Here is a 23,536-nt window from a genome sequence, read left to right on the forward strand (position 1 = left end):
GCTGTGCATAACTCCCAGGTCTAAATGACCTGGGAATATTTTGTCCCATCAGACACAATATCATTAAAAATACTAAACTAAAGAATTACTACAAAGATCTTTGACTTATGTATTTATTCTGTCATCATAGCTCACTGATATATATTAAAAAAATAGCCACACGGGTTAAGAAATCAAGGCTCTGCTAACAATTAGGATATTTTTTTAAAGTAAAAATCTCATGTGTTGTAAATAAAGGTTTTTAGACAAGTTGTACAGTGTAGATTATATTACTTGACTAAATTTGCTTATTCTAAAGTGATCTCAATGTGAAATAAATAATATATATATGACGGTATAAGGGTTTAGTCGAGTTTTGGGAAACCTGCAGCTCATTCAGCACACCGGTCTGCGGAACCACGAACCGCTCTCTAACTTTCCTGTGCTCAACTTTAGAGATCAGATCCTGAATAATCGTCCGATCGGAAGATCACACGTGAAGAATCACCTGCTGTGTGTGTTTGTGGCGACAGGATCTGGCCTTCAACAGCTTCGAGCAGCTCTGCATTAATTATGCAAACGAATACCTGCAATTCTTCTTCAACAGGATCGTGTTCAGGGAGGAACTGGTGAGTCGGCGTCACGCCTGCAGGGTGGCTCGATTTCACACACACACAGACTTCCTGAGAAACTCAGGTCTCGCAGAAAGCAGCGACTGCATGTGCAGAGATGTAAAACGGATCCCGTCTGAAACATGTGATCCCGCTGCAGGAGGAGTACAGCAGAGAGCAGATCCCATGGCAGGACATCACATTTAACGACAACCAGCCCTGCATCGACATCATCGCCGCTAAGCCTCATGGGATACTGAGGGTTCTGGACGACCAGAGCTGTTTCCCTCAGGTGAGGATTGTCGCACCGTGTGCAACATGTGCAAAATATATAAATGATCAAAGTGTGAGTCGTGCTAATTTGTTGCCAGGCGACAGACCACACTTTCCTGCAAAAGTGTCACTATCACCATGGCCACAATCCACTGTATGTGAAGCCAAAGATGCCGCTCCCAGAGTTCACCATCAAGCACTTTGCTGGTCGGGTCACCTACCAGGTACTCAGCTGCTCATAGCTCATCATTTAGATATTTCAAACCATCCATCCATTTTCTAACACCGTTGTCCCTCGTGGGGTCAGGAGGGGTACTGGTGCCTATCTCCAGCTAACTATTTCAAACCAAAATTATGTATTTCAAAAAACCTTCAGCAGTCAAACCACTTGAGCTTTTTTTTTTGTCAACTCCAGACATTTTTGTTGCTTTCAACTGAACAATAACTTTCTTATAACACAAAATAAGTCATTTATAAAAATTTTATTATACATTTATTTCACTGTTTCGTAAAGTTGAACAGTGTTTTGGTGCATTTGTTTTCAGATCTTAGGGTCAATGCCTTAAAAGTACCTTTTATTGCATTTACAGCTAAAAATCTTGTATGAAGGCCAAAAAGCTTTATTTTTTCTGAACCGGGCCGGGCTCTACTTACCAGGTAGAGGAGATATTAAGACATTTGGTTGCACTAGATTGTATTTGGGAGTATTTGAGTAAAGAGGGCTGAATACTAATACAAATTCTATCTTTTAGATTCATGTCATTTTGTAAAAATACCATGAACCGTGTTTTTCTTTACAAAATAACTGCATTAATGCCCTACTTTGTGTTGGTTTATCACCTTTAAAAAAACATTAAAGTTTGAGGTTGTAGCACGAAAACGACTGGAAATGTGCAGGGGGCATGAATACTTTTCCAAGTCACAAAATGTGGGTCTGTTTATATTTTATCATTTGATGATGCCAGATGTCTCTGACCCAGGTTTATAAGTTCCTTGATAAGAACTACGATCAGGTTCGGCAGGAAGTGTTGGACCTGTTCATTCAGAGCAGAAACAAGGTAAGTCCAAAAATGACATTTAATTAAAAAGTACACTCAAAGGTCAGTTACTGATAAGTTGCATAAAAGCCGTGTGTTTGTGTGTGTGTTTGTAGATGGTGTCAAACCTGTTCTTGGCTCACGCAGACGCCATGGCTCAGCAGAGAGGAGGAGGCCACATGAGGAAGAGCAGCTCAGTCACCAGGAAGTACCAGCCGCCCACCGTCAGCAGCAAGTTCCAGCAATCGCTGCTGGAGCTCGTGGAAAAGATGGAGAGGTGAAGCGGACCTGCTACTAAAAATGTCAAGGGTCAAATTAACCAAATTAGCTTTAGATTAAAAAGAAAACATGTGTGTGTGTGATATCTTTATAATCTATTCATTCTTTCATTTCAGGTGCAACCCTTTTTTTGTTCGCTGCATTAAGCCAAATAATATGAAGGTACACCATCTACGTTCTGTACGTTTGAGCTCTTGGCGGATTCACGTGTGAATCGGTGCATTTGTCCAACTGTGAACAGCGGCCAGCCGTGTTTGAGGACGAGCTGGTCAGCAGCCAGCTGCGACACTCCGGGGTCCTGGAGACCATCAGGATCCGCAGAGAGGGCTACCCGGTCAGAATGCCATTCTACGTCTTTCTCTTCAGGTACCAAGGCCTGGATGCGAAGAACCACTGAGATCTGCCTTCAGTAGCACAGAGGAGACATTTTAGCTAAATTATTTGCAAAACGTAAATGTAAGAACTAACTGATGCAAAGTCATAAAACTCTGATTGCCAAAAATGACGACGTTAGACTTTTACGACGTCAGAAACATCTCATAGAAGATGTGCAGTAGAAAAAGTTGGAATTACTCCTGATTCAAAGTGTAGTGGACAACAAAAAATTAGTACAAAAAAACCGCTGACGTGACTTCTGCTGTGTTCCATTCCCAGATGAAATGAGATGTTACTATAAACTGAAAAAAACTAAATGGAAAAAAAAACATGTCCTTTTTATTCTCACTGTCTAAATCTAATCAGAATACGCAAGATTAACTTTTGGTAGCTTCTAATTAATTCATTTGAGTGGATTTGAGGGACAGCAGTGGATTTATTTTAAGGCGGCTCCTCACATGCCGCTTCTTTCTGTGGCATAATGATAAAAATAAATTAGCCAAGATATCTGGAAGGGAATTGCAGGGATCTTGTTTATTCTTGGGAATAATTTCCAGATGCCAGATAATTCCACATTTATCAGATCAAGCAATTATATGCATATAGAGCTCTGGAAAAAAAATTAAGAGACCACTTACAATGATCAGTTTATCTGATTTCGCTTTCTATCTGTATATGTTTGAGTAAAATGAACTCCGTTCTTTTATTCTACAAACTACTGACAACATGTCTCCAAAATTCCAAGCAAAGATTTATTAGCAAAAAATGAGAAATGGTCAAAATTACGAAAAAAAGATGCAGTGCTTTCAGATGTCAAAGAATGCAAAGAAAACAAGTTCATACTCATTTAGAAACAACAATACTAATGTTTTAACTCTGGAAGAGTTCAGAAATCAGTATTCGGTGGAGTAGCCAGGAGGTTTTCAGTGGGGTTCAGTGCAGTGGGCTCTTCATTTTTTCCCAGAGCTGTATAATTAGCATGAATGAGAAGGTCCAATAATCACACCGGTTGATATTAAAAACCCTCACCAGGGGTTCTACATTAAATTAAGCTTTTTTTTTTTTCTCAAACTGGTGAATTTTCTCTCTCAGGTATAAATCTCTGGTTGGACTTAAACAGCCGCCTCCAGCAAACGGAGAAAACTGTGTGATCATGCTGAGCAAGCTGTGTCCCCTCCGACCCGGGGCCTTCCACATTGGGGTCACGAAGGTGAGAGACGTCACCTCGACAGAGACAACAACCTGGTGCAACCGTGTTCTTCTACTGCACATAATGTCTTCATTGTGTCCATCCTTTTTGTTGTAAGTTTATGGATTGCATTTGAAGGTGACCTTTTTCGTGTGTGTAAATGGCAGCTGTTTCTGAAAGAGGACGTCTACCAGCTGTTGGAGTGCAAACGAGAGCGATGCCGAGAGCTCGCCGCGCTCACTCTGCAGCGCTACGCCCGCATGTTCTTCGTCAGGAAGCGATTTGTCGAATTTCGCAACAAGATCATCGGGTTTCAGGCGCACAGCCGGGGCTTTCTTCTCAGGTGAGATGTGACTTAAACATGCTAGCAGCCCCGGCTAAAGACGAGTTTAACAGGGGAAACTGGGGAGCAAAATGAATACATAGAAATAATAATATTACTCAAGTAAAAGAAAAAGGCACAGTGCAGTAAAACTACTCATATAAGTACCTTTTTTCCAAAAAAGTTACTCAATGTAACGAGTACTACCCACTTTTGATTTACTTTGGTTTATTTACAATTTTGTATGAAAATGTGTTAATATATCAGGAAGGTGAGGAGGCAACTGGAAAGGTTTGTTCATTTTTATTAATTAGATCAGTTTTACTATGACGTAAATTGTCATTTTCCTCTGTAGGAAGCGCTACGTGAAAATGAGGGAGAGTCTGGTCCGGTTCCGCTCTTATGTGCGAATGTATGTCAACCGCAAACAATACATAAAGGTGCATCCACTCTCTTTTCCCATGCAGTGTCATTTGCTTTTTATTTGTTTGGCAAAAACAGAAAGCATTTTTTTTTTAGAAAACAAATGCAAAAGATTTATTTTCATTTTTTGTTTGTTTTTTTACATCCGATTGTCATAAATGGAAATAAAAAAGTGTGATTTTTGCGATCTGTTTCCAGATGAAGTTTGAAGCCAAGAGGAAAGTTGAAGAAGAGAGGAGGAAGAGAGAGATGGTAGGATGGATGCTCCCCTAGAACTTACATTACATCTAAATAATATTCTGTAAATATTAATAAACATGTTTTTCCCAAATATGTGTTGTAGTGTGCAGGGTTAATCAGTTCTGTTCACTTTAATTTTTGCACACACAAAAAAAAACCCTGAACCACTCTTTTAGGAGCTGACGAAGCGCGAAGTGGTGAATGTAACCCATCTTGTGATTCCTGCAGAACTTGGCGCTCTCCTGCAGACGGCAGCAGGTGGGTAGATGTTCATCCTTCACATTAAGTGTTCATCACATGATGAACCTACTCATAATTTATGCTCTGAGACTCTGACAGCTCGTTAAAGGTGCGTGATCAAGCTGGGTAGGAGCGATAGTAGTTACTAAATAAAACAAAAAGGTGAAAAATACGGACTTTAATGGCGTCTTCGAAGAAGCTCAAAATAACCTGTCTGGTCAGCATCCTGATGGTGCACGGAGTGTGAACTAATCTTTTTGGCTCTCTGCTGCCTCTGCGTCACCTCAGTCAGGAGGGAGCTGCACGCAGACTGCTTGGCCTTGCTGCAGGCTCCTCACATCCAGGAAGAAGCTCAGCTCACTTTGCCTCTGGACATCAACAACCATCCTTTTTACCGCTACGTACAGGTCCACTTCAGGGTAAGATGTTGATAAACCTTCTCACAAAATGGCAGCCTGATTATTAACCACAGACTGTAGTCCTGCGCTACTCAAGGTCTGTCACGCTCCAGCCACAAACATCAGTGCGTTTCGGGATACGGAGATTTTAAATCAACAGACACAAAGTAGTGCATAACTCGGCCATAAAAGCACATGAATATGGATTCCTTTAAACTTTTCTGCTGTAGCTCTGACTGTGTGTCCAGGCGTGTTTTCATGACATTTTATGTGCTTAATTACCCTGTAATTAAGCACAATCTTGAACATGATAAAATATAAATATATTTAATTCACTATCAAAATATGAATATTAAATATTACTGATTAAAAATCATATGTACTATTTAAAACCCCCTCGCCCTGCCTTACCAGGATTACTCGAACCTAAAAAAGAAAAAATTCATCATGCCAACATCCAAAGAAATTCAGAAACAAATAAGTGAGTTCTTGATGATGACATACCTTTGACCTGTGTGCTTTGTTCTTTGGTCCTCAGTATGTTCGTTGGTTTGTTCACTAATGTTTTTCAACAAATGTATGCAGTCAGAAACAAAACAGCTTCAAAATAATGAGATTAAATTAAACTCAGTTGGACTTTATTTATTGAATTTGCGACTGTGGAAGGCAACTTTTTTTATTTAGAGATATAAGATTAAAATGGGCTAAAAATAATTTTAATTTGTAAAGAATGCTGATAAAGCACATTTTTGTATCTGTAAAGAGACAAAGAAAAAGTCAAAAGGGTGAGGTTTTATGAATATTTCTAAAGTTGGGTCTGGTATCAAGACAATACTGGTGGAAATTCTCTCCTTTTAAGGATAAAAACTCTTTTGGATTAGTCAGAGTAGCAGATTCAGTTCAGAGTTATAAAACTTTAACGATTTGTTGTTGCAGGAGCCAAAATTTGGGATGCTAATGGTTCCTCTGGAGTTACCTCTAACCAAAGTGGAGGACGACCTCAAGAGAGAGGCTCTGGAGCTTTTCAACATGGTATTCTGACCAAAAAGAAAAAGAAAAATGCTTTACTATCAGAAACCCACCTGTTTATCATTTTGACTTTGTCCTGGCTTCTTCAGGTTTTGCGGTTTATGGGGGACCCTCACCTGAATGGGGCTCAGGAAAACCTGTTTGGGAATTATGTCATCCAAAGGGGGCTGACGTCTCCGGGTTTACGAGACGAGATCCTGGCTCAGGTCGTCAATCAGGTGTGGAGAAACACGAACCTCGAAAACGCGGAGAGGGGCTGGCTGCTGCTGCTGGCGTGTGCTTCCAGCTTCGCCCCTTCGCCCAAGATGGAGAAACATCTGCTGAAGTGAGAAAGCAAACCCAATAAAGTTTTATTTTCAAATAAAATGTTAAAATGAAATAAAATGTAAAATTACATTTTAAAAAAAAATAAATAAAAAATTCTAAATTTTTACATTTAAAGTAAAAAAAAAAAAAAAATTAGGTTATCATATTATGGAGAGCCATTTCAGCTAAAACTAAATACAGAAATAAATAGGGAAAATAAATAAATAAATGAGTAACACAAATAAATAATTGAGAAATTTACATTTTTATTCCCATTTATATTTATTCATTTATTTATTCACGGATTCATTTATTTCCCCTTTGAAAATGAAAAGGGAAAATTGAAAAATAGGTCAATGAAAAAAAAAAAATATATATATATATAAAGTTAAAGCCACTGTAACAGGTTTTTTACCTTAATTTTGTAAATCGTTTCTCAGGTTTGTGTCAGATCATGCCCCTGCTGGTTGCCAGGCGCTACTGCAGCACAGACTCATCCAAGCCAATCAGAAGATGCAGCAAAGCCTCGGCTCCTTCCCCGAAGCTGCGCGGACCTATCCGCTGTCTCTGCTGGAGTGGACAGCCAATAGGAAGAAGGCAAACATGGTGCTTCAGGTGCACTGCTTTGATGGTGAGACACAAACAAAAAACATTTATATTTCTTCTCAAGAAAACACAAAAACTCTGCGCGAAAGTCTAAAAGGTGAATAGTAAATCAAATGCATTGTTAGAAATGTGCTTCCGTATATCTACTTTGAAAATTTAAAATGTATTTTTAAAGCAAATACTCTTAACAGCTGGTTTGAATGCAGCTTGTTATCAATTAATTGAAAGGCCATGCTCAAAGAAAAGAAGACATATCCACCAGCATCACTATTATACAGCGAGATCAGTTACAGCCTCATTATCCCACCATTGATTATTCATCACCAGGTCATATCAGGTGGCTTGAACTCCGCTGGCTTTTAAATGAAGGCATTATCCTGTCTCTACAGAGCTGAAAGTATTTTTAAGAAGAGAAATAAATAAAATAAGGCCACAGCTTTGTTAATATTACTGCCATTCTTCTGCAGGAGGATCCTTCCTGTGTCCCGTTCATTCTTGGACCAGCGGGGAGGATTTAGCGGGACATATCCTGCGTCACAGGTGCTAATGGACTTAGCTAATTTGTGTTTTAGGCATTCTTTCAGAAAAACAATGTGCTTCATGTTTATTAAATGTATGCTTTCCCCTGTAGTAAAGATGTGAATTAATCTTCACTTGCAGTAGCAAAACATGACAAAAAAATAAATAAATTCAGACCTTTGTTGAAGACTGGTGAGATAAATTTGCTTCTCTGTCACACCGTGCTTACAACAGGAAGTTCCTACACACAATCATGAATGTTACAAAGTGAAGCCTTTATAGAAATTTTTTATTCAATGTTTGTGTTTCATTATACTAATTATTTCAACAATGTTAAAATGTATATTCAATATTTTTTTAGCATTGCAGGATATACTCGTGTATTTCTCTCTAATTCCAAATCCAGATTTTGTGATTTTCACAATTTTACAGAAAATTAAACATGTTCAAATACCAAAAAGGATGTATATTCATACAAGACAGGGTCCTGATCAACAACAAATTGTAACATATATTAATGTTTTAACTTACGAAGAGTCCAGAATCCACTATTTTGTGAAATATCCCAGTTTTAACGGACCTTGAAATCCTCTCCACCAGTTGTTCTTGTTGCTTTTGGGCTCAGGTAACAACGTAACTATTTCCTCATGTTGATGCTTGCTTTAATTGAACAGACACAGGAGGGAATGACTATCTGACTACTTTTTTAAAACATATTGTTGCATATAACAAAAAATCTATTGAAATAACTTCATAAGATGTGTTTTCTTTTACCCTCCTCTGAGTAAAGGTACTGAAAAGGTCGGTTTATTTCTTATTTTTTTTACAGGGATGCTAATTAATGTGGAGGATGCTGTAGATAACAGTCGGGCATCCCGCATTGTTTTGGTTTTGCAGAGGAGTGTCCGACTGGTGGAGGGGGAGTTCGGTTCTGATGAAGGAGCAGAGCCAGTGGGTGGAGTTAGCCGGCCATGACTACGTGCTGGACCTGATAGCGGACTTGGAGCTTCCTGTGGACTTTCCCAAGCAGAAGAGTTACTTTATCATCAGCACTGATAACCCAGCTAGAGTCAGAGCTAATACCAGCCTGTCAGTCTGCAGAATACACTCAGTAACATCAAATCCAGTAAAGAGAACCTCTGGCATAAGGTGGATTGTTCCCTCTCTTTTCCCAGCACCTTGTTGGGCAGCGGCTTTGACTCAGACGAGGAGCTTCCATCTTCCTTTCCTCTCAGCAGCAGCGGCAGCAGACCGGCCTACAGCCTGCCTGACTCTGATGGTTACTACAGTCACGGTGCACAAACACACACTGGGTAGTTCACAGAACGGGGATAAAAAGACGTTTATAGAGAAGACTCGACCTACAGGAGGCTCTATACACAACTGCAGAAACGAATCGTCATCACAGTGAAACTTCTTGTCTTTTACTAGTACGAAATATGTTTTAGGTAAAAGTAAGGATGATGATTACACTTTCTCCTTTTTACTTACATATATTTCCATGTTCAGAGTTGACAAATACTGTAATGTAAAAAAATAAAAAATCTGAGCACAAGCGAGTTACCAAGTTTCCAGCTCAAGATAGAGGTTCCTTTGTGGCGATGAAACGTCCTAATAGACTGCCACCCTAACCTGTGATTTACTGTGCTCACTCAGCATAAAGTAGTACACCTAACTAGATTTGTCAAAAAAAAGAAAAAAACTTTAGTTTTTATTCAAAATCAATATTTTCTATGGGATTCTACACTACAAAATACGATACATGTTGCTGTATATCGCCAACTTGTTGATTTCATGCCTAGAAAACTTTATGTTTTCCTTAAAAATTATAGCGGTCATACACAATACTAGATCCAGGCGTTTTCGTTTCAAGGTGCATTCAGTTTTTTGCCTCAGCTAATCAGAGTAAAACTGCAGCTTTTGTGATCTCAGTTCTATTATTAACTTTGTTTTCATGTTCTGGTTGTCTGTGAAACTCAACCTTGTGAAAACTTTGGAAATTGTTCTCATGCTCATTGAGATGCTGATTAAAATCTTTTCAAAGGGGGTTTCACCCTTTATTATCCTGCCTGGTTTTCTGTATCCAGCAGAGTCAGACACGTTCAGCGACGGTCAGACTCAGAGAGGAATGGACCGCTACCTGGACAGCCTGTTTGACCCGGTTCTATCAGACGATGGCGTGGTGAGTGTTCACACTGACGACCTGCAAGCGACACAAATAAATCCACTTTCTTCATTGGAGCCTTGATGTCATTTCCTGCAGATTCAAAAGTTTTTGCAACATAACTTTTACACTTATCGTTTTCCTTCCACTTCGCAATGATGAACTACATTTTGTTGATTCTTTCACACAAAATCCCAGTAAAACAGGTTGAAGTTGCTAGTGGTGGCTAAATATTGAACAGTTTGCAGGCTGTAAATACTCTTGAAAGGCACTGGCAAGAAGCTGCAGCTGCATTTTCAATAGATTTACGGATTTATCAGTAAAAAAAAAAGATCCTCAAAAACCAAAATGAGAACGCATCATCAGTTTAACCTTACAGGCTGAACAAGTAGCCAGCTAAAGTCCTGAGAGTGAATGGAAACGAGTGCTGATGGACGGGTGGAACATGTGACCTAGCGTCTCTGTTTGTGTATGAACGGGGCAGACAATGAGGATGATTAGGTTTCTGAAGGACTTACCGTATATGATCGCAACAGCGGGCAGAGAACGTTAACATGCAGGTGAACGATTCTCTTCTCACCACGGATTATTGTGTGTAATGAAAAAGAAAAGAAAGGGACACCAGGCAGATTTTTCCTACGTATTTTCATATGTGGCAGCTTGCTAGCTTAGAACATCTTGATTGGGGGAATCTCCAAACTAGAGAATCTGCAAACCAAAGTTATTTTTGCACTAAAAAAAACAACCTTAAAGCTTGAGATGTGTTGCAGAAGTGTATATTTTGTGTCCTAACAAGTGTGTTCCTGTGTGTGGTTGAGCATCTCCTACAGTGTGTGTGGTTGAGCATCTCCTGCAGTGTGTGTGGTTGAGCATCTCCTGCAGTGTGTGTGGTTGAGCATCTCCTACAGTGTGTGTGGTTGAGCATCTCCTGCAGTGTGTGTGGTTGAGCATCACCTGCAGTGTGTGTGGTTGAGCATCTCCTGCAGTGTGTGTGGTTGAGTATCACCTACAGTGTGTGTGGTTGAGCATCTCCTGCAGTGTGTGTGGTAGTACCTGGAGAGTATTCAGTTCCTGCGGCTCCACTCGCTCTCTCAGCGAGGGTCTGAATCATGCAGCACTCTACGTCTCGTGGTCTCTTTGCTTTTAATCCCGTTCTCTCTGTCGTTTAAACTCCAGTTTTTCACCGTCTGCAAACATTTTTTGTTGTTGCTCTGCCCGATCCAAATGACCTTTCTGTCGGCAAGAACATGGAAAAGGCCGCCTTGTCTACCAGAATGAAGGGAGGAGGAGGCGTGGGCGTCGCAGGGGAAGGCCGTGGAGAGGGGCAAGCGACTCCCACCCGGCCTTATCCGCCGGGGATTCGTCCTGGAGGTGAAACTCTGAACCTTCCCTCTAATTTCTGTGTAGTTTCTGTTCCGACTGCAGGCTACTTCTTTAATTTGTATTTCCTCTGCATTTATTTTATATTTTTTTACATTTCTGTCCATAACTCTTCTTTTATGTTGACAGTGTTTATCTTGGTGTGAATCCTTGAGACTTTAGTAAGATTCCTCACTATGAATGCTTCAAACTAATTAGTTCAAAATGCGCTGAGTTGATTTCTCTAAGTTTCATGCAAAGGAAATTATATAATACACTATAGTGATTTTGTTTTTCTTGTAAAGATTGATAAACTCTGTAGGGCTGTTTAAAGATTCAGGTCCTCGGATCAACACTCCTAATCTGGCGATTAGGAGCCACAATGAGCACCAACCTCATTCATAATGCATCAATAGTCATCCACTGCAACAACAGGTGTTTTTAAATGACATGGCTATTGTTTCACTCCTAGTTTCCACATTTTTATTAAGAAAATAATTTTATTCCTATTAGGGCTACTATCTTTACTCTTCTCATTTGTGTCTACGTCTTTGTCATTGCAACTTATAACTCATTCACGAGTCATCTTGTATAATTATTGGATAATTGGTGGTCAGAAGATGCAGAAAGTGAAGAAAACTGAATATATTATCAACTTAAAGTATAACTAGGGTTAACAAGTGATTGCTGTCTCTGTGTGGGGATTAATTGTGCCCTGCAAAAGTATTTAGTAGTACACAGTTGGGAAATTTTATGCTCTAAACATACAACCAGAGCAGCAATTGGCTGGTTTAGACTGAAACATCTTTATGGGTGGAAAAATGGGCTAGGCTAACATCCAAATAAGGATTTGTGGCAAAATTAACTTTCACATCCAACCAGCTTGACTTCTGAAGAAGAATAAACAACAATTCACTTTGGATAGACGGGCAAACTGGATTTAAATCACCAATTCAGTTCAGTTCAATTCAGTTTGTAAAGCATCTATTCCCAATACATGCCAAAGCAGCACCATCAGTTGTTCACTCTTTTATAAGTTGGTGTTGGAACATTTTTTTTGTTTATAGGAATATTTAAATCTCTGTCATGTCTCTAAAATGTAGATTGATTATTTTACTGCGAATTAAGGCACTGAATACCTGTAACTATCCACCAGTGCTCCAAAGCTGCAGTAGAAAACATTCACTTGACTCTGATCTTGTTCTCTACCCGGTGCTCTTGAAGCTGTCCCAGTGCTCCCAGTGGCCGGAGGAATGATGCCCCCCAGGCCAGTCCCCTCCCACCACCATCGCCAAGAACGACACCAGCAACAAGAGGAAGAGCCGCAGCAGCCTGAGTACCATCAATACAACCGCCCCCAACAGCCCTACCCTCCACCCGCCTCCCCCACTCCCACTCCTGCCACTCGCGTAGCGCCCACTCCTTTGCCCACTCGCGCCCCTGCTTCAGTGCCCACAGCTGCCCAAGCAGCTGCGAGGGAAACGGATGCGTCGTCTTATATCGGGGGCGTCCCGGGCCTGCCGGGGATGCCTGCTCTCCCGACGGTGCCCGCAGTCCCAGGCTTACCTGTGATGACAGGTGTGCCAGGTATAAGGAGAACGAGGCGTGTGGCTTTCCAGCATGTGTGGCCTAAAACGAGTGGGCATGGTGGACTTCACCTCCGGCTCCGAATGAAAGCTTTAGTCACAATTCCTGCCTTTCTAAAGCAGTTCCAAACTTCCAGTGTGTTTTGTTGCAGTGAAATAAATGCACGCTCTGCATTTTACTTTGATATCATTGCATCGTTGTTGTTTCACCGTAGATTTCTTCCTCGTTTTCCTCAGGATCGGAGCAGGTGGTGCTGACGCAGCAGCAACAAGCCATCATCAACCAGCAAGCTATCATTCTGGTGGGAATCATTTAATGTTGCTGTTAATTCCCATACTGCGGTTACACAAAGTGAATAATTATAACATTTATTAAGAAAAAAAAAAAGGTTTTGCAAAAAATATGGCCAGACTCAGCCAGGGAACCAATGGAAGATGGAACAGGAAAAGAAGAAATGTTTTTTTTGTGTGTTTTTCTAGTAAGAAAACTGTAAATAAGGCAAATTAATTATGATAAATGTCAAGCAAAAATGATTAAATGAAGCAGAAATGTCTGCATAATACCCAACATAAAGCAGAAAATTTACTGCAGCATCCTATAGAAATAAATTACCACTCAATCTATAACTCACAGGTGTAAATTAATATCCCGGACGAGCCCCAACAATTGCCATAATACTGAGGAATTTCATTAAATTTGCTGTAAATGTGTTATTGTTATGATAAAAACGTTGGACAAGTTGCAAAACTGACAAACCCAGATCATTATTCAAAATGAATGAGATATCTTCATCTAAAGCAGTGGTCCCCAACCTTTTAATTACTGCGGACTGGTCAAGACTTGGCAATTTCGCTGCGGCCCGGGCAGCGGGGCAACAGATGATGTATGTTGGTGTTCCCGCTGAAGCCTTTTTTTTTTTTTTGCCCCGATTTTCCCTTTATGACAATCTTACAATGTCCTTCAGTGTGTGGTGTGTTGAATATGCCCGATCTAAAATGGGGCATATCAGGCTTGACGTGTTGCTTTTTGAGATATTTTAGCCTACTTCATGTTGTCAGACGGTTTCTATCTTGGTGATTTCTTCATATTGATGGCGAAGAAGTAATTGAGCCTCAGCCAGTAAAAACTGATTTAACATCTAGGTGCAATTGAAAAGAAAAAAACAAAATGAACTTTACATTTCACTTCCTACAAAACAGCAAACCCGTAATTCCTAATGTCAATCTGGTGCAGGCGCAGCAGATGACCATGCAGGCCATGGCGATCCAGCAGCAGATGTTGTCGTCCTTCCCTCCTGTTGCTCCAGCCCCCAAGACGCCACCACCGCACCACCACGTAAACCCGCCGCAGCGCTCACACACACCGAGCCCTGTGAGTAAACACATCCCATTATATGCTGATTTCATCAACTTTCAAATATCATCTTGGTTCTTGTTTGTCTGCAGTCCAAAGAGAGCAGTGAGTCGCACAAGTCCAGTCCTGCTGCCGTCCAGCGGAAAACAAGTAGGTCTAGTTGTTATTATATTCTGCAAATATAGACGGTAAGCCTTTTTGGTATTTTTTCATTTTGTTGGTGTATTTTCCAGGTACGACACGTGGGCCGCCTCCTGAGGATGTCGTCCGGTCCAGTGTGAGCAACACGGAGCGAATCGACCCGAGCCACGACATCAAAGACATAATCAAGCAGCACCAGCCTGCAGGCACAACATCCTCAGCTGGGTCTCCAACTCAAAGGTAGCGCACTGGGTTATGCCAACCCAGATATCCTTATTAAATGAAATTTTTCTCATCCTTACATGCTTCAAGAATGCTGAGGAGGAATCGGTTAACGCATTGTTATACTTTCGTTTCTTGGGATTTTCTTTCAATCAGATTTAAATTTATTTTTTATTCACCTGAATCTGTGAGATCTAAAAACAGTGTTTAGTTGAGGGATTTTTTAGTATATATAAAGAAAGTGTATGATAATCTGGTATGTACTCATCGTTATTTTCTTGTGCGGGCAGAAAAAGTGACGGGAAGAAGTTTGCCAAGAAACCTGACCCCCATGATGAAGCTATGGAGATCCTGAAAGATCAAATGGCAAATCCCCCGCAACCGGTAAATCGCAACCCCTAGAACATTTTGTACAAGGTTAACTCTACAGTAAGGTATTAAAAGTTAGCAAGAACATGGATGATCTCTGGAGCTTATTGATGACATCTTTGGGGTTCCATATTAGGGTGTGACAGTTCCAGGGCAGCTTTATCGTCATGGTGTCGGCACATCAGAGTCCTGGGTGGTGCATATTTACCCTGCGGGGTTAGCATGCATCTCCCTGGCTTGGTCGCAAGAGAATATATTGCAGGACTAGCTACATGCTTTCAGATGTCTAACTCCTTTTTTGCAACGTCCTGGGCATTGCGTTGGGCATCTGGTTCGACTACAACATGAACGATCTCACCAGGTAGCTACAACAGATATCAGTGCTTGTCAAACCAAAAAAATGTCCTTTGCCCATAAAAATGGGAGCATCCTAGACTTCCAGTAGGCGAAATTCACTCACGCCTCCAAATTGCACATGGGCTTGGTTGTACCAAAGAAAGTTGTGAGTTTTTCAGGATGTAGTTTAAATACAAAAATTGCCCTGTTTACCATATAAAATGCTGCTGGCAACATATGGGGTTTATAGTGTTATATTTGATCAAAAATAAAAACAAAATTCAGCTTTAAAAGCCTAGCTGTGTTTTGGTTTCAGTGATCAGCAAACAGAAACAGATTTACGGGCTTTTGCGTACCTGATACTTTCTGACAGCAGTACCCTATAGCTACAGCTAGCTCAGGACCGCATGCGTAGTGGTACAGATTTCTCTACACAGAATCTTCTTTCAACTGCGTGCTGATGGTAGATGAAAGCAATGATGGCATTTCCTCCCCAGCAGTCAGGAGGAGAGTGGATGTGCAGAATCCTCCATAGAGAAAGCTATAGATTGTAACAAGTGTAAGGAAACATTAATGCAGATGTGGCACCTGTGGTTGTATACGACCTGTGGGAGGATACAGAATAAACGACGGCGGGAAAAAATATTTGGAATTGTCAAGTACTAAGAGTAAGAGTGTGGCAGTATTATGATTGTCACTGAAAGAGATTTTCCAACTTTGCTGCGGTTGAGCAAAGTTAGAATGATTGTAGAAGTTTTGGGAACCATAATCTGGTGTGAAGGGGGCCTAATCTACTTGAACACCAACTAGCTGCTGCTTGTCATTTCCTGATGCTCAGTCACAAAAGAAGCCTCCGCCCTCCCAACCTAAGGAAGAGGAAAAAGTAAAAGCTGTCAAGGTTGCCAAGCCTCAACCTGCAGAGTCTGCAGCCAGCTCCATCATGATCCCGTCCCATCCTCCAGGTGAGCTTTTCCAAAAACTAGACATTGAAATAAACAGAAAAATATGCTGCACATTTTACGCTCGCAGAGTCTAACGTAAAGAGGAAGTCTGGTTGGACTTTCATTAATGTGTCTCTCCAGTCTCTAGAGATTTACCAGTGGAAGAGGAGAATATTCAGACTCAACTCCATAGCAGAACCAGTGATGAATATTACACCTACTCTAATGTCCCCTGGAAACTCTTCATGAGGAAGGAGGTGGCTTCGAGATCTTTTCTCCTCTCAATTTATTTGCATTGCGACTGAATGCTTTGAGAGATGGGAATAATGAACACTTAATACCACATTTAGTATCTCTGTGATATTTACTTGTCTTGCTGTCATTATTTTTTGTCTTGATGCAGGTTTTCTACCCCAAAGAGACCTTGAATAACCCTCTGATCCTGGACCTAATTTTCAGACAGGTTGGCCAAAGGAATTTGTGAACATTAACAGACAGTGTGTCAGTTTTTTGTCACAATATATCTGTGTAATTGTTTAAGTTTAATTTCAAATTGAAACAGGCTCGTGTGATACTTTAATGAGATGTGGGATATTGAAGAATTACAAATTATTAATAATAAATAACCAGAGATGGAGCAGTGGTTAGTCCTGTTCCCTTGCAGAAAGAAGGTTCTGCGTCCAAATCCATGGCCGTGTCTTTTTCTGCCTGGAGTTTGCATGCTCTCCCTGTGCATGCATGAGTTTTCTCCAGGTACTCTTATTTATTCCCAAAGTCCAAATGGGTACTCCAAATTGCTATTGGGTATAATTTAGTGTTTGTTGTTTTTTTGTCATGCGTGTTTCTGCATTGCTCTGTGATGGACCCGTGCAGAAAGTTCTCCATTCTCTGGACCGATGACCGCTGGAGATCGGCTTTAAGCTGCCTCCTTGACACTGCAACAATAAACTCTTGCCGATGATGGATTTGTTGATTTTTAAGTAACTGCTCAGATCGGGGATGAAGTTGTGCAGGATTAGTTCTAAAATAGCAAAAGAGTATTATTTAATCCAGTACCTGAGAGTATTTGACAGTTTGACACAACCTTTGTAGTGGACACCACAAACATGTCAAAGAAGGTGATATCATCATAACTAAGCTTTAGACCTACATGTGGAAGAAAACAAACACTGTCTCTGCAGCGAAACATGCTGATGGCGGCATCTTGCAAGGTAATGCATGTTTTTGTCTCTTTTTTGCAGATCGTACACGATACCTTTTCCGAAGCCTGCGTCCGCATCACTCAGGAAGAGAGACAGAAGATGAAAGACCTTTTCGGTAAAAAAAAAAACCTAACAAAGTAAAGCTCAAACACATATCAAACATTTCTCTTTGGATAAAACTTTGAAGAGCCCATCTTCTTTTAACAGCAGAGGACAAAGTGGATCAGGCTTCAGGAACGCATGACGAAAGCGTGAAGAAAAAAGTGGTGGCCATGGCCAAAGACTCTTGGGAGATCTACTTCTCCCGCCTCTTCCCCGCCTCTGTGAGTTCCCCAAGTCTGCGTTCCTCCTTCTTTTGCCCCATACGAGTATCGGACCACAGTTGCATGTATTCAGGCTGCGGTTCATGCGTGTGTGTGCTTTTCAGGGCAGCGTGGGAACGGGAGTGCAGGTCTTGTCCGTGTCGCATAAAGGCATCAAGCTGCTGAAGCTGGTGAAGAGCGGCTCGACCGCTTCAGACTACTTCAGGGTGTTGAGGCCTTACAGGTGAAGTAAAATTTTGGATTAGTGATTGAAATTTGCAAAGGTTTGCAAGAAACATCTGTTGCATTAAAGCATCAGCCACACCTAAGTTGTAAATTACAGTATTATCCAACCAATGCTGCTAACACTGCAGGTCATGCCCTCGTTTTTACCTATAAATTCCAGATGTTACGAGTGTATTGCGAAAATCTATGGTCCTTATGATTCTGGAGGACAGCTGGAAGGAAATAATGTGGGTCAGAACAAACTGATCTTCTATCCTAAGGGACAGTTGGGTGGTTCCTAAGTTAAAGTATTGCAGGGAATGTTCTTCTGCAAGTTTTCAGGATTTAGTGAAAAAGAAAAACACATAATTTTTCCAATTCTAGGATTTTTCCCATCAATGCACAATAAAACTTACTTGTTTTTTTTCCAAGTGCAAAAACTATTCAAAAATAAGCTGTATGCACACAGATTTGTGTACAAACACACAAACCTGATTCTAAACTATTATTATTCACTCACTAAATGTACAAACTGTGATTTAGCACCTTGTCGAAACTCCTTCATCAGGAATATTTTAGGTTTTTTTTGTAAGTCTTCATCAATTTCTCATATGGTCAAGGAGTTTTTTAACATAACATTTCTTTGTTCGTTTTGAATGTAAGAAGATTTCACTATTAGCAGGGTGTGTTTGGGCTAGGGCTTCAGCAATCAGACCGATGTTTGACTCTGGAGCCTTTTGCACAATAACTGCATGTTTCCCAAATCTTGTTGCTGTAAAATATAAAATCATTGCATTGCCACCATTGTGTTTGATGATTAATGCCTGTCTGCTCCAAATTAATGTATTTGGTTTTCACCAAACATGGTCAAATATCTCTATTTTGGTCTCACCTGTCCAAAAAGCATTGTTGCAGAAGTCTGGTAGTTCATTGAGATGCAACTCTTTACGTAAGACACAACCATAAAACATCATATATATAATTATCACTGCAAAACAAGGTAAATCACAATCTGTAAAATAGAATAATATTGGCAAAACAGTGCAAATAAAATTTTTTATTGAGACAGGCTGTCTTTCAGACAAAGCCTTATAAACATTCCCAGATTAATAACCTGCAACGGTTGGTACTTTAATGTCATTTCTGTTGTCTTTTCCTCTTGACATTGTGTGCCTTTAGGCTCTAGACCCAGAAACTACCAACGCTACTGTTTTTATAAACATGCTGTCACCTTCTGATTATAAATCAATGCATTTATTAGCAGCACTTCCACACTGAAGATCTATGAATGCGTGTACTTGCCATTCTGGCTTCTTCAATAATAAACAGTTGAAATAATTTCAGTACCTGGTCTTCACTAGATCATGTTTACTGTATCAAGAGTTTTCCTACGGCGTACTACAGATATGCTGGAAGCAGTTCTAAGCAATGAAATAGAAAAATTAGACCACTTAAGAAGAATCTTGACCTGCTTTGACGTTAACCTGACTTCCTGACCTTTGGCTCCCTGTGCAGCTACTCGGACATCTTGTTTGTGTCTATCCCGTCGAAGAACATGCTGGAGTTCAACTTGACCAATGAGAAACTGATTCTGTTCTCTGCCAAAGCGCCGCAGGTCAAACATATGATCGACTACTTCCTCACGGAGCTCAAGAAGGTCAGAGAGACATTTTTCACCGCTCACTGCATGTCTGTCTTTTGAGTTTGCATTCTTTCTCTCTTTGAACTAGTAGCGCTATTTCCGATGGTCTGACATGGTAGTTCAATGTTTTTATTGCTAGTGCATAATTGTAAAGCGGAAGGATTTTCAAATATCAAATACATTCTTACTCAACCCCTCACCTCTCTGAAGTAACCTAATTAGCAAATCTAACCGTGTGCAATTTCTCAGGACTCAGAGTACATGGTGGCGGTGAGGAATTACATCACTGAGAACAGGAATCACCTCAGCTTCCATAAAGGAGACATCATCCGGCTGCAGCACATGGATGGGCTGGAATCTGGTGAGAAACTTGGTGTAGACATAAGAACAAATATAAAAAAGTCTGGTTGTATTGCATGTTCTTTGTGCTTTTTTTTAACCTGATATATCATTTCTATTTAATTCTGTTTGCAACAAAATGTGTCGTCATCATTGTTTGTGTGTGGATTTGTGTGCAGGAAAACAATATGGCTGCATTGTGAGGAAAACTGTCATGCTTCTGGAGGAGCTGAAGAGGGACACACCAGAGTTTGGTGGGTGTGGCATAACTTTGTCTTTCCTGTGTGTGTTTGGTGAATATATTTTCGGCTATCATATGACCTGTTTTGCTCTTCTAGTTTTCTATTTCAAAAATTTTTAAAATCAAATTTATAATATTTTTTCCTAAAAGTAAAAAAAGCAAAAATAATATATTTCCAGTTCTTTCCTGTTCCTTTTGCTCATTTGATGTGACCCTTTTTGTTTTGGGGAGACTTTAAATATATATTTCATGTTTCTGAATGAAACAGGTTGGCGTTTCGGGGCTGTTTTTGGAAGGTCCGGTGTGTTTCCCAGCGATTACGTCCATCCTGTAGCTGCTCCTGACTTCCTGTTTCTGCCAGCGGAGCGTGCGGAGCCCCGCGACAGGCACGGACGGGTTGCCGCATCAGCTGCCGTTGCTGTGGCGATGGGCTCGGCTGTAGCCGCCCATGAGCTCGAGCTCTCCACAGAGGTGCAGACTAGGATTCTGTCCTCAGATTATACTCCCAAATTGCAGTGCACAAATACACTTTTGGGTTAAAATTCTGATTCATTTTTGTGTGTGTCAGGTCGTGAACGAGATGTATGGGGACAGCTGGAGTGTGGAAATGGATGATCTGCCTCTGCACAGCAATCAGTATTTAATGACTGAGTTTGCCAAGAAGTACTTCAGAGAAGCCCAGAGGAGCAGGAGGTCAGGCAGATGCACTCCAACACATGTTCAGCCAAAATAGAGCCAGAATCAAGCCCCAATTTTACATCTGATAAATAAACATGGCCAACTGTTCTGCTGTTTATCCTCACAGTGATCAGAAAGCCAAAAAAGGGAAGGAGGCCAGAGATCCTGCTGATATGGTCAGATTCTCCAAGGTGATTCTACTGACCCTGTTCAAGCTCACACTTATGTTTAAACTTGTGCAGTTTGTTGCATTATATCATAAAGATCAGGAAGGAAAAAGATCATCCATTGGTCCTGCATGACTGGTTGAAGGATGTGGCTGATTATGCACTCCATTTTTACTCAGAAGGTAAAATAAAGTCCAAGTTTTACCCAGCTACCCCAATCGCAAAATTCAACATGGCCTCCCTTTTTACAAAACATGGTTTATTTGCACTTCCTACATTATGTATCTCATGAAATCAGTCATAAACACCGTACTCTACAGGTTGTCCCAGTGAAGATGTTGCCACAGTGTTTGAAGGTTCAAAATACACAAAAATATATATTGGTTATTATTAGCTTGTACTGCTAATAGTAGTTGATCATCGGCACATTTCTTCGTTTTGTTTTTAGTCTCCAATCCATGAGTCTCTGATTGACTTCTCTGACAGCGGGATGAACAGAGTGGCTGCTGATATCTCTATAGGTAAGAACAGAACTGACTGGAATGATAGAAATCTGTTGGGAACCTTGGCATAAACTTTAAATTATGATTAAAGTTGAGATACACATGTTTAGCGTCTCTAGTTCATTTGTGTTTTTACAGTTTCAAGACTATTCCCAGGATTACATCCCCTGTCACATCGTAAATTTGAAATAATTATTAATGTTTTTGTTTCATTATGTTTGTGTTACTGCGATTATGTTACATGTCTTAGCAAAACCATTCACAGCGCCGCTGCCAGGCGTCTGACAAAATCATCCAAGCGTGGTTGGATGATCACGCTTGGATGGGGCCTGGGAATCGCTTGGAATCAGTCCTGATGCAACCACACTATTTGTGAAGCAGTTTAGATTATTTTTATTATTTTTCTCACAAGTGCTTTGTAAATGAAGTTTTATTAATTTTTTTCCCCAGCTATTATGAAGTTTATGGGAGATTTTCCAATGAAAGGCCAGACTGAGCAGGACCTGGTGGCTACTACTCTAAAGGTGTCGTTTTTGTTGTAATAAATTCTCAATAAACTGCATTTAGGAGCGTTTTCTGAGCATCATTTATATATTCATTGATCACTGCAGTTAAGTAGCGACCACGGTCTGACAAAGGACGAAGCCTACTGCCAAGTGATGAAGCAGGTCACTAACAACACCAGTTCCAAACAGTAAGACCTCCAGTCCTCACCGGTTACCCTCAGAGATGGGGTGATTGAGTAGCTATAAGTATGTGTGTGTTTCCTGCAGGGATAGTTGCCAGAGAGGATGGAGGCTGCTGTACATCCTAACAGCTTTTCATCGCTGCTCCGACGTCATGAAGCCATTTCTGCTGAGGTTCCTGCAGGATGCCTGCGACAGCCCTGGGATGCCATACCAAGGTGCGCAACCGATTAATTCATGTTCCATCACATCAGACTAAAAGACTGCACTAAGATGCTAAAGATTTACCACAACATGGACGATCTCCGTAGAACCTTGATAGCTGGTATGAACTAAGGATACAGTAGACTCCATTTCCATGAAAACGGCCAGACTTTTTCGACAATTAAAGCATCTCTCTGCTGTAATATGCTTGTGGCGGCTCATTACATGGATGACAGAATATCAGTACCACAGACGACCACATGTAAAAGTACATTTTACATGTGATTGGGGTGAACCTCCATGGTTGGCCATCCAAACATCTGGAGAATGCTTGTCTACATGCCAACCTCACTGACCCAACTGACAGTCCTCCAAGAACTTTATTGAAATGTTTTTTGCAAAGATAAAAACAAGTCCAGTTCTGCCTCCGCTCCAGGTGCAGCCAAAGGGATCTAGCCAAACAACTAAAACACAGAATTCACAACCTCAATATAAAAAGGCGCAGTGCCTTGCACATAGAGATTGGAATGCGTTGGCTTCTACCGGGGAGACGCACACACCCTTAATTGCAGAGAGACCAAGAAAAGTAATTATTTTTTTTCAAGCTGGGGAGCCAATGCGAAATGATTTTATCACATTGACAAATCATATTAAGGGCTGAACAGGGATGAGGAAAAGGAAAGAAGAGGATCATAGGGCTAATGATGCATGTGATCAGCCCAGGGTGATTAAAGGATGTGGAGGTTGAGCCACTGTTTTTTTCTTACTGTATTCTCTGAAAAATGCACACAGAGCACTACACCATTTTGAAATTATTGCACAGAATGGCATTCTCTGGAAAGAAACACCAGTCACCTGATGATGCAAAAATAAGCTGAAGAAAGTCCTTGTTATGTCCGTCCTCTCATAGTGAGACAGAAACTGACGATGGGGGCTGCAGAAACCTCCCGTTTAAAAAAGAAAAACATAGATAGTTGCACAGAGCAGATGCTATACAAACATGTTACCTGTGGTGAAGGAATTCTGGACACAGTCCTGGAAAAGCAGAG

General features: G+C 40.7%; 1 protein-coding gene across 1 annotated transcript in view; it reads left to right on the forward strand.

Annotated features, from left to right (window-relative positions):
- Positions 1-23,536, forward strand: part of myo15aa (myosin XVAa) — a 44,168-nt gene that overhangs the window by 13,663 nt on the left and 6,969 nt on the right. Inside the window, exons 15-57 of the mRNA XM_032587015.1 lie at positions 513-608; positions 751-882; positions 962-1,087; positions 1,844-1,921; positions 2,017-2,177; positions 2,296-2,341; positions 2,421-2,545; positions 3,647-3,764; positions 3,911-4,086; positions 4,421-4,505; positions 4,687-4,740; positions 4,905-4,986; positions 5,257-5,387; positions 6,303-6,398; positions 6,485-6,720; positions 7,142-7,332; positions 7,775-7,847; positions 8,724-8,915; positions 9,002-9,120; positions 9,914-10,008; positions 11,235-11,361; positions 12,574-12,936; positions 13,173-13,237; positions 14,170-14,307; positions 14,382-14,439; positions 14,523-14,670; positions 14,943-15,036; positions 16,196-16,319; positions 16,440-16,555; positions 16,702-16,761; positions 17,540-17,615; positions 17,708-17,823; positions 17,928-18,046; positions 19,543-19,684; positions 19,919-20,030; positions 20,188-20,262; positions 20,518-20,720; positions 20,818-20,942; positions 21,055-21,118; positions 21,543-21,615; positions 22,048-22,121; positions 22,209-22,291; positions 22,371-22,501. Coding sequence (XP_032442906.1) covers positions 513-608; positions 751-882; positions 962-1,087; positions 1,844-1,921; positions 2,017-2,177; positions 2,296-2,341; positions 2,421-2,545; positions 3,647-3,764; positions 3,911-4,086; positions 4,421-4,505; positions 4,687-4,740; positions 4,905-4,986; positions 5,257-5,387; positions 6,303-6,398; positions 6,485-6,720; positions 7,142-7,332; positions 7,775-7,847; positions 8,724-8,915; positions 9,002-9,120; positions 9,914-10,008; positions 11,235-11,361; positions 12,574-12,936; positions 13,173-13,237; positions 14,170-14,307; positions 14,382-14,439; positions 14,523-14,670; positions 14,943-15,036; positions 16,196-16,319; positions 16,440-16,555; positions 16,702-16,761; positions 17,540-17,615; positions 17,708-17,823; positions 17,928-18,046; positions 19,543-19,684; positions 19,919-20,030; positions 20,188-20,262; positions 20,518-20,720; positions 20,818-20,942; positions 21,055-21,118; positions 21,543-21,615; positions 22,048-22,121; positions 22,209-22,291; positions 22,371-22,501 — 5,098 coding nt within the window. The remainder of the gene's footprint in view (positions 1-512; positions 609-750; positions 883-961; positions 1,088-1,843; positions 1,922-2,016; positions 2,178-2,295; positions 2,342-2,420; positions 2,546-3,646; positions 3,765-3,910; positions 4,087-4,420; positions 4,506-4,686; positions 4,741-4,904; positions 4,987-5,256; positions 5,388-6,302; positions 6,399-6,484; positions 6,721-7,141; positions 7,333-7,774; positions 7,848-8,723; positions 8,916-9,001; positions 9,121-9,913; positions 10,009-11,234; positions 11,362-12,573; positions 12,937-13,172; positions 13,238-14,169; positions 14,308-14,381; positions 14,440-14,522; positions 14,671-14,942; positions 15,037-16,195; positions 16,320-16,439; positions 16,556-16,701; positions 16,762-17,539; positions 17,616-17,707; positions 17,824-17,927; positions 18,047-19,542; positions 19,685-19,918; positions 20,031-20,187; positions 20,263-20,517; positions 20,721-20,817; positions 20,943-21,054; positions 21,119-21,542; positions 21,616-22,047; positions 22,122-22,208; positions 22,292-22,370; positions 22,502-23,536) is intronic.

The sequence above is a fragment of the Xiphophorus hellerii genome, chromosome 16 (genome assembly GCF_003331165.1).
Source record: "Xiphophorus hellerii strain 12219 chromosome 16, Xiphophorus_hellerii-4.1, whole genome shotgun sequence".
In the NCBI taxonomy this organism is placed as follows: Eukaryota; Metazoa; Chordata; class Actinopteri; order Cyprinodontiformes; family Poeciliidae; genus Xiphophorus; species Xiphophorus hellerii.